The sequence below is a fragment of the Camelina sativa genome, chromosome 5, assembly GCF_030686135.1.
Source record: "Camelina sativa cultivar CO46 ecotype springtype chromosome 5, ASM3068613v1".
NCBI classification, from domain to species: domain Eukaryota; kingdom Viridiplantae; phylum Streptophyta; class Magnoliopsida; order Brassicales; family Brassicaceae; genus Camelina; species Camelina sativa.
In genome coordinates, this window is record NC_141884.1 from 25,552,632 (window position 1) to 25,567,463 (window position 14,832).

The window sequence follows — 14,832 nt, forward strand, 5'->3', positions numbered from 1 at the left end:
AAAAAGGAAAAATGCCAAAAAAACTCGAAGTTATTTTTATTTGGACGTTTAATACCTAATTGTTTTGGATTGGAATAAAAATACATCAAATAATAAAACTGTGTCATTTAAAACTCAAAATAATTAGTGTTTTTATTTTCATACCTACGATTTTTCAACAAAATCAGAATTCCAATTTTACTCCGGTTATCTAATTAATTTTTAATTTTTAATATAAAAATTACAATATTTTAAGTTAGTTTTTAGATTTTTTTAGGTTTGGATTCTCTATTATACATTTAGGGTATAGTTTTGAAGGGATAGAGTTTGGTATATAGATTGTAGGGTTTTCACTTTGAAATATTATTTTGAAATATTAATTAGAGAGTACACTAAACCAATATGGTACACCAAACTTAGATGATAAACCAAATCCAAATGGTACAGTAAACCTAGATGGTACACCAAATCCAGATGGTATAAGAGATCTAGATGATACACCAGATTCAGATGGTACATCAGACCCAAATGGTACACCAGATTCAGATAGTACACTAGATTCAGATGGTACACCAGACTCAGATGGTACACCAGAGTCAGATGGTATACCAGATTCATATGGTACACCGTAGCCAGATGGTAAACTAGACCTAGATGATACACCAAACATAGATGATACACCAGATTCATATGGTACACCAGACCCAAATGGTACACTAGATTTAGATAGTACACCAAAGCTAGATGGTATACCAGATTCATATGGTACACCAGACCCAAATGATACACTAGACCCAAATGGTATACCAGAGTCAGATGGTACATCAGACGTAGATGGTATACTAGACCCAAATAGTACACAAGACCTAGATGTTACACCAGAATCATATTGCACACCAAATCTACATTGTACACTAAAACCAGATGGTACACTAAACCTATATGGTAAACCAAACCCATGTTATACACTAAACTCAGATTGTACACTTAACTCAGATGATAGACCAAAATAAACATTATTTGACAAATTACAATATCTTAAAAAAAAATTTGGAAATATTTTTTTTTAGGTTTGAGTTCTCTATTTTACATTTAATTTATAATTTTAGGGGATAAGATTTTAGTATCTAAAGTTTAGGGTTTAACTTTAAAACTAAAAACTGTTTTTAAAATTTTAGAGTGCTAAATTTGAAAATAAAAATTATTTGATGTTATTTGAAAGAATTTTTCTAATTTAAGTGGACCATAAAACATTAATTTTTTTTATCAAATACCTCAAATCGGGTTCCACATACACAAAATTCCATCTCTTATTTTCTCTAAAATTGGAACCACAAATAAACTCTCTCTTTTATGACACATAGTCATGGGTATATTGGTCTTTTTATTTGTTTTTGTCTTATACTCTCTCTCACAAATTTTTTATCTCAAAAAAGCTAAAAAGTACCTATTCTTCAATTTTTTTAACAAAGTGCCTACTTTTCCAATTATTTTCAAAAAGTGTCTAATACACTAATGGACTCATTAAAAAAAGAGACACTGAGAACAGATACGAGCAAAGCTCTCAAAAGAGGTTTTTGTAGTGAGGGTATCCTTGAACAGTCTCTTAGCCAGCCTTGCTCAGTTTTCCTATGTCTCAAAGCTAAAGCGTTTCTAGAAGAACCGTCGACTCAACTCATCAGCTTCATCAGCTTCTTAGCAGTTTTAGTTTTTCCTCTCCTCATCTTCTAATAAAATACATCCTTCATCGATCTCACTGTAATCATTCCCTACGACTTCTTGTTTGTATATCCCATGAGGCTGAATCATCAAAGCGTATAATACCTTAGCGATCTTTATGTAGATTTCAATGTCATATTGTGTGGTCGCCAAAGACTTTGGCGGGGAGTGGCTTCTGTTTGGCCTAGGATTCTTCATGTAACAAACATATTAATTAGTCTAGTATGCAGATTGCAGAAGATAGAGAAGATGAAACTGAAGAGAGCCAATTGAGTGAATTCTGAAAGTCTGACCATCTTCTTCCAGAGGTGTAGGTAACAGAGAAAACATCAATATATCCCGGTATTATAATAATGATCTTCCTCAAGATGATGTCTCATAGTCTACTACAACCAAAAATGATGTAATAGTCGATTAGCAACTTTTAACAAAGATGGGGATGCATAGCTTTGAAATGATACACTGAAAGATGTTTAATTTGTCTCACTGGACTGTATTTGTTACAACTTTAGTCAAATGGGACGGAGACGCAACCTTATATACCAAAGATGTGAAAGGTTTCTTATTCTCTTTCATTCATAGGTCTGTTTATTAACGAATATTTTAACGTAGTATCTTAGATGATTAAAAATCATGGTTTAAGTATCGGTTATGGGTGAAATCTTGGATCTGAAAACCAAGTAATGAGAAAAACTTTATTTGTGGTCTCTTTATCTACAACATGGAGAGTAGTTTTACGATTTTCGGTTTCGAAATCCAGGAAATTTAACTACGCTATATTATGAGGTACATGTGAAGTGGAAAAAGTAAATTATTGGAAGTAGCAGCAGCTAAATAAGATACAGCAATGTAAAAATTCCTGAAAATAGTAGCAGGTTTATAAGATATATCCACTAGCAGGTTTAACATTTACATAAACATGTACCACAAAATGTAGCTGAATTAAGAGGCATTCTTTCTTGTGACCATTTAGAAATAAAAAGTAAAATACATCTTAAACCTATATAGAAGTTCTTAAAGATTTAAGCTAGAGGGACAAGCATCTTGTCATGTCCCTTTCTCTCTTTGTCTTATGTAAATGGCTAAATGCCCTTTGTCTCTCTTTATATAGGTTTAAACTGCATTGTAAAATAATATAATCTAAGCAATTCTTTTGCACATTCTCTTTACTCTTTTCTCACTTATTCTGGCACATTATTCTTTCTTTACTCCATATCCATTCAGCAATTCTAAGTTCTGACATACATCACAATTCTAATCTTTTACTCCATTTTCATTCAGCAATTCTAACATTAATTAAAAATGTTAATTAAGCTAAGAAATTTTGCGAATTGATTCTTAGCTAAGAATTTTGAAAATCAATCATTAGCTAAGAATTTTGCGAATTGATTCTTCATATTGATTGAGGAAGAGATTCGTATTGATTGAGGAAGAGATTCGTATTGATTGAGGAAGAAACTAGTCTTTCATCCGTCCTGATCATCATCTCCACCGACGCTGTGTCTCAACGGCGAGAGAATTTCATTAAATCTTTAGATAAACAAGAAAATTTCATATATTTCACAGTTCACTTTGATGAAGCTGCAATCCTATTGATGAAGGCTATTGATGGAGCTACAATCCTACATGTAAATCAGATTCCAGTGAACAACATCCAAGTTCCTGTCAACATTTATCTAGCTTTTGTATTTGCCTCATTTAAATAAATAAATTTCTAAGTTGTGTTTTTTATTGGGGCTATGGTTTTTATAATCTTGTGTTTTAGACACAGCTGCATGTGAAAGACATTCTGAATGACCTTGTTCAGGAGAAATATGTCCAAGAGAAACATGATGTTAAGTAAACTGAGATGTTTCATCTTTTAGGCACTCAAATGGTAAGTGTTGTTTTCTTTGTACATATTTGATCGTTCTTTCTAGAATGACATAGGTAAATCTGTCACCATCCTTGTCATTTTAGTGTTACATCCAATTGAACTGTATCTGTATCTGACAACAGATTCTTCTATGGATTTCTTCTATGACATGGGACATGTGACACAAAGTAGACTCTGCCTGTATTTTGGACATCTTGCCAGTTTATCCTATATTTAAAGTTTGTATTAGGATGTGTGAGAAAATAAGTATAAAGATTATCATGGTAGGAGAAAGTTTGTATATATGATTGGGAGTTCTTGTTTGAGATGATGGATAGAAGTAAAGAGTATTTTCTTTGTTTGAGTTTGAAATATGTTTTGGTTTGAGTTTGAGTTAAAAAGAAGAAATATGTTTGTCTGAGATGATGGAAAGAAATGAACAAATTTTCTGTTTTAAAAAAAAAATGCTAAAAACTTGCTTTAAAATTTTACCATTGGAGGCATATTTTTTACTTAATCTTAAAAAATTTCTTAGCTTAAGAATTTTTACATTTTATTACTAAAATAATGCTAGAAACTTGTTGACAAACTTATTATTTGTCACAAACACACTCACATGTGTTTGTACTCTGTAACTCTTTTTATACTTCATTTGTTGCAAACACTATTAAGACCATCCACAATGGAGGTGTTGAAAAAATTATTCAACCGTTTAAGGACTGCAATGAAAGTGTTGAAAAAAGAAAAAACTTACATGGATTAATTCTTGTTGAATCAATTCAACAGGCTGAAACTGAAATTTTGGGCCCTACAAACACATGTGAACGCTCAAGTTTTGTTTTTTTTTTGTTTTTTCTTTTTTTTTGTTGTCGAAAAAGGAAAAAAAATTTGAGAGAGGGACATGTGTTATATTTTATTGGAGAGTGAAATTTTGGAGATTTTTTTCTATCTTATCATTTTAAGATCAATTATTATGTAGTAAATAATTTTTTAAGAAAATAAATTTTATATCAAAATTCATCATTTTTTAAACTCTATAAATAGAAACCTGGTTCATTTTATTCTGACTCAAAAAAAACCATAATTTCTACTATATTTTTCTAATTCTTCTCTAAAAAACTCTTGTTTATTTCATTTTTTTTTTTTTTGGAATGGATCCCAACAAATCCTACCCAAAATTCTATTAACTACCCTTTTTCATTTCCAAATTCTATTAATTATTATTATAAATGTGTTGTTATCAAATTAAGTAAAAATAAAAATATAAAGTGAAAATAGTGGGGTAAGATGTTGAATTTTATTAAACAAAATTATTGGAGAGGTTAAAATTGATTTGAGTGAATGATTAGGTGGAAGAAAGAGAAAATGATATGGAGTGTTAAAAGTTGAGGTGGAGGATGTTGAATTTATAAACCATTGTACATGGTCTTAAGACATTGACAAAAAAAAAAACACTAAATAAGACCACACACAACTAATTAACTATACCTTTTGATTAATTTTATAAACTTTTATGTGATACTGTAGTTGTTTAGTTTTTTTTAACGTCTTTTATTAGAAAATCATTGTTTTACATAATCTTGGAAAAGCTCCCTCCTTAAATACATTGGAGGGTAGTAGTTTACACAAAAAGATTCATGTTGTAGATGAGCTTGTTTTGCTAATCTATCAGCAGCCTGATTGCACTCTCTTCGGACTAGCGAGAAAGATATATCAGTGAATATATCCGTCCAACTGCGGATATCGACTAGGAGATGCTCCATAGTTATATTTGTGTTTCGTTGATGAAAAAGATCATCCAGAGCCTTACAGTCACCCTCGATAATTACCTGTCGGTAACCTCGACACCAAGTCGATTGAAGGGCATAAAGCAGAGCTAGTCCCTCGGTTTCCAAAGGAGTAGATGCTTGCTTCATCTTTGAATTTCCGGATAATAGATACGTACCTTTATCATCCCGTATGATCCAACCAACACCTATACTTCCATCATGGTAATGAAAACTTCCATCAAAGTTGACTTTAACATAGTCTGTTTGTGGTGGTTACCAATGGGCTGATGTAGAGGATGAATCTTGTTGATAAGTGTGACGTAGTTGTTCCGTAGAAGGTTGCGTCGCATCCAACCATTCCGTAACATTATCTGCAGCTTTTGAAAAAACTGAAGCTGCGTCCCAAACTACATTATTGAAGATGAGATCATTGCGTGACTTCCATAGTTGCCATCCAATCCAGAACGGGAGATGTTTCTTTGACGGATCAGTCGCGGAATGGTACTCTGAAAGCAAAACTTCAAAGTTTTCCTCTAAACTTGAAGTAATCATCTGATTTACAGGTTGAGCAGAGAGTGACCACGTCTCGATAGCAAATTGGCATTGAAAAATTAGATGATTGATAGTTTCAACTGAATTTCGACAGCGTTGACAGGTTGCATCCACTGGAATACCTCTACGGTTAAGTTCCAAACCAGAACTAAGGGCTGAAGATAACACTCGCCAATAGAAGTGTTTGAGCTTCGGTGGTATTGATGTTTTCCAGAGTTTAGCTTTCAGAACTGGGTTCCCTTGTGGAGGAGCCATCATCGGGTTATCTTCTGGGAGGTGAGTACTCAACCAATAACCAGTCTTCACAGAGTAAATACCATCTTTGGTATAATGCCAGATCAACTTATCGGAACAATGATGTTGAGGAATGTATATTCTTTGAGCATGATTTGCATCATCAATGGACATATATTGTTGTAGTTTGTCAATATCCCATTGACGGTTCCCTATCTGCCATAAATCGTTGAGGACCATGTGAGGAGGTAGAGAATGTTGTGTTGCAGACCTTGGTGGATGAGAAGGTATCCATGAATCTGTAGCCGGATTTATCATTGCACCATCTCCTACTTGATAGCGCAATCCCTTCAGTAACAAATCACGACCATGTAAAATGGATCGCCAACCATAAGACGGATTTCGTCCAAGAGTTGCATTCAGAATTTCCGTATCTGCGAAATATCGACTTTTTAGCACTTTAGCGAGGATGCAGTCAGGTGATGAGTAGATTCTCCAGGCCTGTTTTGCTAAGAGGGCATCATTGAATTTCTCTAAGTCTCTGAAGCCTAATCCACCTTCATCTTTCGGATAAGACATTCGTTTCCAACCAACCCAAGAGACTTTCCATTTTGATTCATCTGAACCCCACCAGAATTGAGATAACACTGAGTCTATTTCCTGACATATGGTATGAGGAAGCTTAAAACAACTCATAGCATGGGTAGGCATAGCTAAAGCAATTGATTTCAAGAGGACCTCCTTTCCTGCCTTTGATAAACGTTTGGAATACCAGTGCTTTGTTTTTTCCTTCACCTTCTGAACTATATACTCACACATCTGAACTTTTTTCCTTGTAAATTCTTCTGGCAATACCAGATACTTGCCACATCCTCCCCTATTTGTGATTTTGATATGGCGTTGAACAGCTCTTTTATGAAAATCGTCCACTCTCGCACCAAAGGTAATAGAAGATTTGTTGAGGTTAACCCGTTGACCGGATAGATCGCCATATTGTTGAAGTATTCGTGCAAGACATCGACTATTCTTTGAATTTGCTTGACAGAAGAATAATGAATCATCCGCGAAAAGAAGATGACTAACCCGTGGACCATTATTACTGATTGATAGTCCTCGTATATTGCCTTTAGTTTCCTCGTGACGTATCTTCTGAGTCAGCATTTCTGCGCATAGGAGGAACAGATATGGAGAAATAGGGTCACCTTGACGGATACCTCTTTGTGGAATAATTTCACCATATTGACTTCCATTCACAAGAACAGAATAGGTAACTGATCGAACCATTGACATAATCCAGGTGATCCATATCTGACTGAAACCCAGTTGAACCATTGTTTCCTCTAGAAAATCCCAGTCCAGACGGTCATACGCTTTACTAATGTCTGTCTTGATCGCCATATAACATTGAGACTGACGTTTTCTGACCTTGAGTGAATGTAGCAACTCATGAGCTACCAATATATTATCAGTAATATGTCGACCTGGTACGAATGCCGTTTGCTCCATTGAGATGATTTTTGGTAATATTGTCTTCAGTCTATTAGTAAGGATCTTTGAAATAATCTTATAGGAGACATTGCAGAGGCTTATGGGGCGGTAATCACTCATCTCTTTTGGTTGGTCTATCTTAGGAATGAGGCAAATGTGTGTCCGGTTGAGTTGTGGTGGCATGAGATTGGTTTGAAAGAAACTCTTAATCTCTGCAGTAACGTCAGCACCAATGACCTCCCAAAATTGTTGATAAAAGTGGCATGTCATACCGTCCGGGCCTGGTGCTCGATCTCCATTAATATCAAAAGCTGCTCCTTTAATCTCATCATCTGTTACCACTTGAGTAAGCGAAAGATTCATAACATCAGTGACCGGAGTAGCAACATGATCAAAGAAAGAACCCCAACAAGCGTGAACTTTTTTTTTATACTGATCTTCAAAATATTTTGTAGCAACCAAAGACACCTTATCATCTCCTATATGTTCAATGCCATGAAGATCATGAATTGAAACCATGCGATTCCATGCTTTTCTAGATTTAGCGCTTCCATGGAAATAAGAGGTATTATGATCCCCTTCATTGAGCCATTGTGCTCGACTTTTTTGCCTCCAATAAATCTCTTCGTGCAAATAAGCAATGTTCAAAGACCTCTTAATTGCCTGAATACGCGTACCATCTGGATGAGCTTGCTGAAACTCTGTTTCTAGCTGTTCTTTGAGCTGCTTAATTTCAACTGCAGAATTTGTCTGATTGGAACATTTCCAAGTGGAGATCTTTTTCCGTAAGATCTTGAGCTTATCTGTAAAGCTGCGATCATGAGAGAGGTTGTTCCAGTCTTCTTTCATTGCTTGAATAAAACCTTCTCTTTTCCCTAACCGATTATTACATTTAGTTTTGTTTTTAATTAAAAATTCAGTTTTTGGATGATGCAATCTTTTTTCCAAAAAAAAAAAAAAAATAAACATATTTTTTCGTTTGAAATTTGATGAGAAAATAATTCTGATTAAATGTTAATTTTAAATTTATTTTTCCCTACCATTAAAGTAATATATATTTAATTTTATTAGGTTTGTATATAAACTATACAGACTTTTTAAAACTCTAATAAACTTTTGGAAAATGTTTGACAGTTATGATAAATCCAGAAACATAAATAGGAAGGAATTGAAAAAAACAAAGTCTAATAGACAGGGAAAACCAGTTGTTTAAAAAAGAAAAAAGGACAGGGATGATTAAAAAAGAAACCAAAAAGCTCCGATGCCGGGAATCGAACCAAAAAGCTCAAAGTTCTTACATTTAGTAACATAAATTGAAAACATGTTTGAATGAAAAGGACATAATTTAAGATTATTAAAAGCATTGAGTACTGTTCTTACGTAACATATTTTCTGACGTCATTGATAATAGACAAATGAGAAATCAAATGAATGCATAATGTAGAGTTACACCTCTCCTAAAACCTCCCTACTTTTCTCGAGCATTGCACATTTTCAACTTTCATAAATTATTCTTTTTTTTTGTTGTTGTAATTTTACATTTATCGAAGTCCATAACTAACCACATTGGTATAAAGAAAAGTAACAAGTACAAAATACTCTTTTTTTATTATTATCATCTACATCTAGAATGCCTTTAATTTCGCACAATAAATGTGACAAAGAGATTTGGAATTGAAAGGTCAAAATCCACTTAAATTGCATGTCCCTTTTGCCCAATTGATTTACGCCATTGTATAACTCGTGTTATTTCCTGTGTAACAAACAATTGACTAAAGAGATAATGAAATGAGAAAAAAAAAGAAAAAGGAAAAAGAAAAATTATTGATAACGTTATAGTTAGAGATATTATTACAAAAAAAAAAAAAAAAAAGAAAGAACACTCATCGTTTAGAACTAGACACATGGCTAAGCGTTTTTAAAGCTGGACGCCAGGACTATTAGCACCTTGGAACCGTCGATACACGACTTGGTCAATCAGGCAGTCCCGTAGAACAAAATATCGGGGAACTATGTCTTAACAACGTTCATTCTCGAACGCTTCTGAGTGTGTTGCCTATATATTATCCCGATATTACGACAAAGAGGATGTTAAATAAGCCTAGCGAACTCTTTAAGTGTCAATAATCTTTGTGATCACTAGAATTATCCGATCGAACTTGCACAAATAACGTCAAAACCTTATACTGTACATTTTCAGCATAATCAAGCAGTCTCGTAAATCTCAACAAATAAGTTTTGAAGCCTTTGACATTTAATAACAGTGCTAAAATTAGCATTGTAATTTTTTGTAAAAGTAAAGCTTAGGCAACTTACTATTGTTTGTCAACTTAAAAGGTAAGATTTTCTAGAATTTGGAAGTGTTAAATGCCATGGTTTGTCGACAAACTCAAAAGCAAAACTAAAGAAGCAAAAAAAAAGAAGCTATCAACTAGTAATTCCTCCATAATAAGTAATTAAGATATGACTCACTATACGAAAACAAAACACAGCCAAATTAAAGTGCCCAATCAGCTTCTACACTTTACACTTTACACATCACACTTTCCCCTTACAACTAAGCATTGCATCAATGTATCTTCCACATTTCTTGCTTTCTTGTCAATTGTCATCGTTTCTACTTCAACATTATAGCTTAACCACAAACTAAATTTTCCTCTTTTTAGAGAACTCTAGAAAGTAAAGGATCTAGTCAATAACAAAAAAAAAAAGAAAAAAGAATAAAGAAACAAATAAAGCATGTAAATGATTTTTAAAATAGACCAAAAAGTTATTAAAAGGATATCAAAATTATTAAATTAAAAACAAAAGCTGCAAAAGAAATAAACAAAAGCTTAGTCTTTATCTAAACATAATCATAGTTATAGAACTAACTTATACAACAACATTAAAAAAGACCATTAAGCTAACATGCACGTGTAAAGCTTCGAACTACAAAACCACCTTTAAGTCATACGAGGCGTACAAGCAGAGTTCAAGGTCCTTTTGGTAATTTGCTATCACATTACCGAGCAACCGTTTGGATTCTCGTCGCTGAATAACTCAAACGAATCTGACGGTCGAGATGGATACGCGTTTTGATCGGACGGTTGATAGCTATTGTGCATGTAAGCGTACGAATACGGTGGTGGAGGTGTATAATACGACGCAGCGTCTGCACTTAACGGAAGTTGAGCAACGTTATAACTTACGCCGTACATGACCTGCGGCGCATAGTAGTTTGGTGCAGGATAAAGATACATATCGTGACGCGGCGGATTGTTATTGGGTATCTGATTGATTGAACGGTCGGGATCTTCTGTAGAGGGAGGAGGAAGTGATTGACTACGGGTAGGTTCACCGGTATGATTGTTGGTAGTGGTCACATTTTGCCCTTTCTTTTTCTTCTTTTTACCAACTTTGCCATTACCAGTTCCACCGGTTTCGTCAGCTTTCTTCTCTGCCGCCGGTGCCGGAGAATCCGCCGGTTGTGCCGGAGATTCTTCCTTGACAGAATCTTTCTGTTTAACAACGTCTTTTTTCTCCTCTTTCACCGGATCATTTTCAACGCCGTCACCGGAACCACACTCTTTGGCGTCGGGTTTTTCGGAAACCGGTTTCTCACATTTCCCGGCGTCGGTTTTTTCCGGTCTATCAGTAACGGAAGAGGTAGCTTCATCGGTTGTTATTTGCACTTTTTCTTCTTTCTTCTTCTTGTTCTTGTTTTTCTCTTTCGGGTCGACGGGTTTGGGTTTGTTTTCAACCGGGTCGGGTATCTCATCCGGCACTAATTCGGCGTTTTTACCAGCCTTGTGAAGCTTCTTTAATAGAATCTCCGGTGAGACGATCCCTATTACTGTGACTTTATGTTGCTTCACATCAATGTCCACTTTATAAACACCTGTAACCAAAAATTACAAGTATAATTTATAGAAGAAGTACGTATATAAAATAATGATTTTTATGTATATATAGAGTTATGTACCGTCAATGCTAGTAAGGATCTTTTTCACTTTTCTTTTGCAGCCTTCACAGTGAATTGAAACTTTCAAGCTGCATAACTACAAGTACAAAAGTAACTATAACTTAAAACTTTAAATTGAACGAGTATAAGAACTTGTGGAAACTATAATACAGTTATGTGCATGTAAGGGTAAGAACATACCTTGTATGGAAGTGGAAGAGGTGGTATGGTCGGAGGAGGAAGGTCTTGTTTGATTTGAGGGGATTGTTTTTGCTTCTGTTCTGTTTTCTTAGGTTCTGGTTTCATTTCTTCTGTTGCCATGACAGAACACAAAAGAAGGTTGTGAGGTCTTTGAAGGGATAGAGAAAGAGAGATAAAAGAGAGATAGGAGTGTGTGTTGGGGAAGGCAAAAGATTATGGGGGAATTCATTATGACTTTATTATAAAGGATGGGGATATGAGCTTTTTTCGCTGGTTTTTAAAATTTGTTTTACACTTTAGAAAATTGTAAAACGGTCCTCAAAGTTGCTAGTTTTTTCAAAAACAAACCACCAGTTTTTATAAAATGGTCTTCGGATCCAAAGTTACTCCCAAGAACTTCAAAATGGAATGTGTATAGAAGCGAATTTATAACCTTTACTTTACGCAATTAGTGCTCCTAATATTTGAGCTGAGTTTCGAGGATTTAGAAAACAGTCACTGTGGTAAGCTTGACAAATATGAAGCGAAGTGGCAGCAGATGATCAGATTCAGATGCCTCAACTGTAAGAAGTATTGTTCTTGTATATTAAGGTTTTGTACAGATCCCTATTTATAAGACTCGATGACTAGAGCTTATAGGTTAAACCATTTACAGAAGGTTCCTAAAACAGAGTAATCAAATATCCTAGACAAAGTAATCAAATATTGAGAATTGAATTAGAATCATTGACGTATCTCTAACACGCCCCATCAAGATGGAGGCATGTGAGTGACACCAATCTTGTCACAGAGTTGGAGGAACCGGGCGCGAGGTAACGGCTTCGTCAAGGCATCAGTGAGTTGATCTTTAGTGTAACATCCGTGTTCCGGAAATAGAGTTTGGGTTATGTTGAGTAAACCAAAAGAGTGGATTTTAATTAATTTTGGTTTGATTAAATCCTGTTTAATCAAATTAAACCAAAAACCCTTATTTCTCCTTCTAATTGTCGACACCTCCTCTCTCCTTTTAGTGCTTTTGTCGTCATTTTCGTCAGAAAGAGGGAGAGAAAGAGACATAACTCTTGGTTATTGAGTGTAAAGGAGAAAGAGAAGGAAATCAAGCTTTTTCCTTAGTGTTAAGAGAGAAACAGAACTGTCAGGGTTTGGGAGAAGGAAGATCCGACGGGTCAAATCGTTTTGAAAGGTATTGATTTTTGGTAGGGTTATAGCTAAGAAATTTTCGTACACTCGCCTTTTTACTGAAGTGAATTTGGATTAATATTCTAGGAGATATTGGCATTTTCGTGGGGCGTTTCTTCTCATTCGCGGATTGAGACCAGCGGGTGTTACGGGGACGATTGCGGTTTCATCTATAATCTGATCGTGCGAAAATTTTGTGGAAAGCTTCTGGACGTATATACCTTGCTTTTCACCGGAGGGATTAGAAAGTTAACGGTTCGTTTTGATTTCGTGGTTTCACTTGTGAGGTTGTTCTTTTCTATTTTTTTCTCACAGTTTGTTTACAATATTTGTTTGTTGTTGTGATTGGTTGTAGGAACAAGTTTGGTTGTTCTTGGATATTGGAAAGCCTCTCATTTGGTTGTATTTAGTTTTGTGAATCACTTGTTAAGGTAAGTGCAGGACCATGGCTTATCTAAGCTGGAGATTTTTTCTAATCTGCTTGTTTATGTGTTGTTTGGCTTGTTGATTGTTGATTGATGATTGTTGGGTGATGATTGATGGTTAGAGATGTCTCTATTACTTGTGTGTATAGCCCAATAGATGGGAGGATTGCCTTACTGAGTGTTTATTAAATACTCATGCATTGCAATATGTGTTTATGGTGCAGGTAAAGGCAAAGTGTGACCGTGGAATCAGGGCGATGAAGAGGAGGATGTTCTAGTGGTTCGTTTGGTTGTCTGGCTTCTGTTAGGTTGCTAGAATGGAGTCCTAGAATGTTGTTTAGGATTGCTGGTTCTTTGGATGTTGTTTGGATCATTAGTTTGTGATTGGAATTAATATTGGCTATTTATATTTATTAGATATTGGTAATGTTTTCCGCTGATGATTGTGATTGTGATTAGGTGGCTAGTGGGTATGGGACCACTAGTTGTAGTTTATTATTATATTATATTATATATTTATTATTTATTATTAAAAAAAAAAGGTCGGTCGTTTCATTTTGGTATCAGAGCCCTTACGGTTCTAGATTTGGGTTCGCTAGGTTTCTGTTGTGATGTTTTGGATTGCATGTTTTGATTGATTATGTGAGTTAGTCAATTGTGTGTGGCATGGAGTCCTAGAACATCCTCTTCGAGCCTTCAATGAGATTCCATGGTGAGTTATTGTTATGTTTCTTTGTGTGGTATTGATATGTTTTATGCTTGCTAGCCTCTGTTCTTGGAAGATCAGTGGTTAAGGTGTTTGAGTTGTTGGTCGTGGACGGGAACGTGGTCATTATCGGGCGGGTCCCGAGGCCAGCGAGTGTGTGGTCTAGAGTTCCACGAGGAGGTACGTCAGAGGATCGCAAGTGTATCAAGAGGGACCAGAGGGGGTTAGCCGGTGAGCATGCCGGTGGTGCTGGGAACCCAGGTGTGGGGTTGCAGCAGGTGGAGATGATTGCTTCGCAGATCGGTTGGCGTGCTGTTGGAGCGGTTACCGAGAGGGGTACCAGTGTAGGCTCCAGTTGTGCCACATGTGGCGGGGTGCAGCCGAGGGCTGCGGATGTTGAGGACTTTCCACCTTATGTTAACAGGATGGAGCGGTTGTAGATGACCGGTATGAGATTATTCTCAAGGGGTATCAGACCTAGAGAGGCGGATAGGTGGACATATGCAGTTGGAGCAGATATTTCTCTGTTTGGGGGTTAATCCAGTTGGATATTAGAAGATTAGTGGGAAGGTGTAACATTGCAATGTTATACTCGGACCACAGGAGATACTTTGTGTCGAGAGATGTTTATAGTCATTAAGGATTGTTGCTCCTAAGGGGATGATTATTACCCTGAATACCGATAGCTCGAGGGGCTGAGGGCTCCGAGAGTGGCAGAGGGGATGATGTTCCCCTGAGGGGATGAGTAGTTCCCCTGATACCGAGATCTTGAGGATTGTGGT

General features: G+C 35.7%; 1 protein-coding gene and 1 long non-coding RNA gene across 2 annotated transcripts; one reads left to right on the forward strand and one right to left on the reverse strand.

Annotated features, from left to right (window-relative positions):
- Nucleotides 1-10,366: 10,366 nt before the first annotated feature.
- LOC104787368 (heavy metal-associated isoprenylated plant protein 35) lies at nucleotides 10,367-11,990 on the reverse strand. Its single transcript, XM_010512941.2, has 3 exons — nucleotides 11,741-11,990; nucleotides 11,561-11,636; nucleotides 10,367-11,476 (listed from the first exon to the last, which is right to left on the reverse strand). Exons 1-3 carry the CDS (start codon nucleotides 11,858-11,860, stop codon nucleotides 10,596-10,598), a joined length of 1,077 nt encoding a protein of 358 aa, XP_010511243.1. The 5' UTR covers nucleotides 11,861-11,990; the 3' UTR covers nucleotides 10,367-10,595.
- An 808-nt stretch (nucleotides 11,991-12,798) lies between these two features.
- Nucleotides 12,799-13,739, forward strand: LOC147944348 (uncharacterized). Its single transcript, XR_015556739.1, has 4 exons — nucleotides 12,799-12,923; nucleotides 13,007-13,174; nucleotides 13,275-13,350; nucleotides 13,569-13,739. It is a non-coding gene; the product is annotated as an uncharacterized LOC147944348 (long non-coding RNA).
- Nucleotides 13,740-14,832: the final 1,093 nt, after the last annotated feature.

Excerpts from the sequence above, each read along its gene's own strand:
- LOC104787368 (XM_010512941.2), bottom strand. The coding sequence starts at position 11,860 with ATGGCAACAGAAGAAATGAAACCAGAACCTAAGAAAACAGAACAGAAG. Across the intron at positions 11,637-11,740 it reads CTCTTCCACTTCCATACAAG|TTATGCAGCTTGAAAGTTTC; the intron begins GTATGTTCTTAC and ends TTGTACTTGTAG. Across the intron at positions 11,477-11,560 it reads GATCCTTACTAGCATTGACG|GTGTTTATAAAGTGGACATT; the intron begins GTACATAACTCT and ends TTTTGGTTACAG.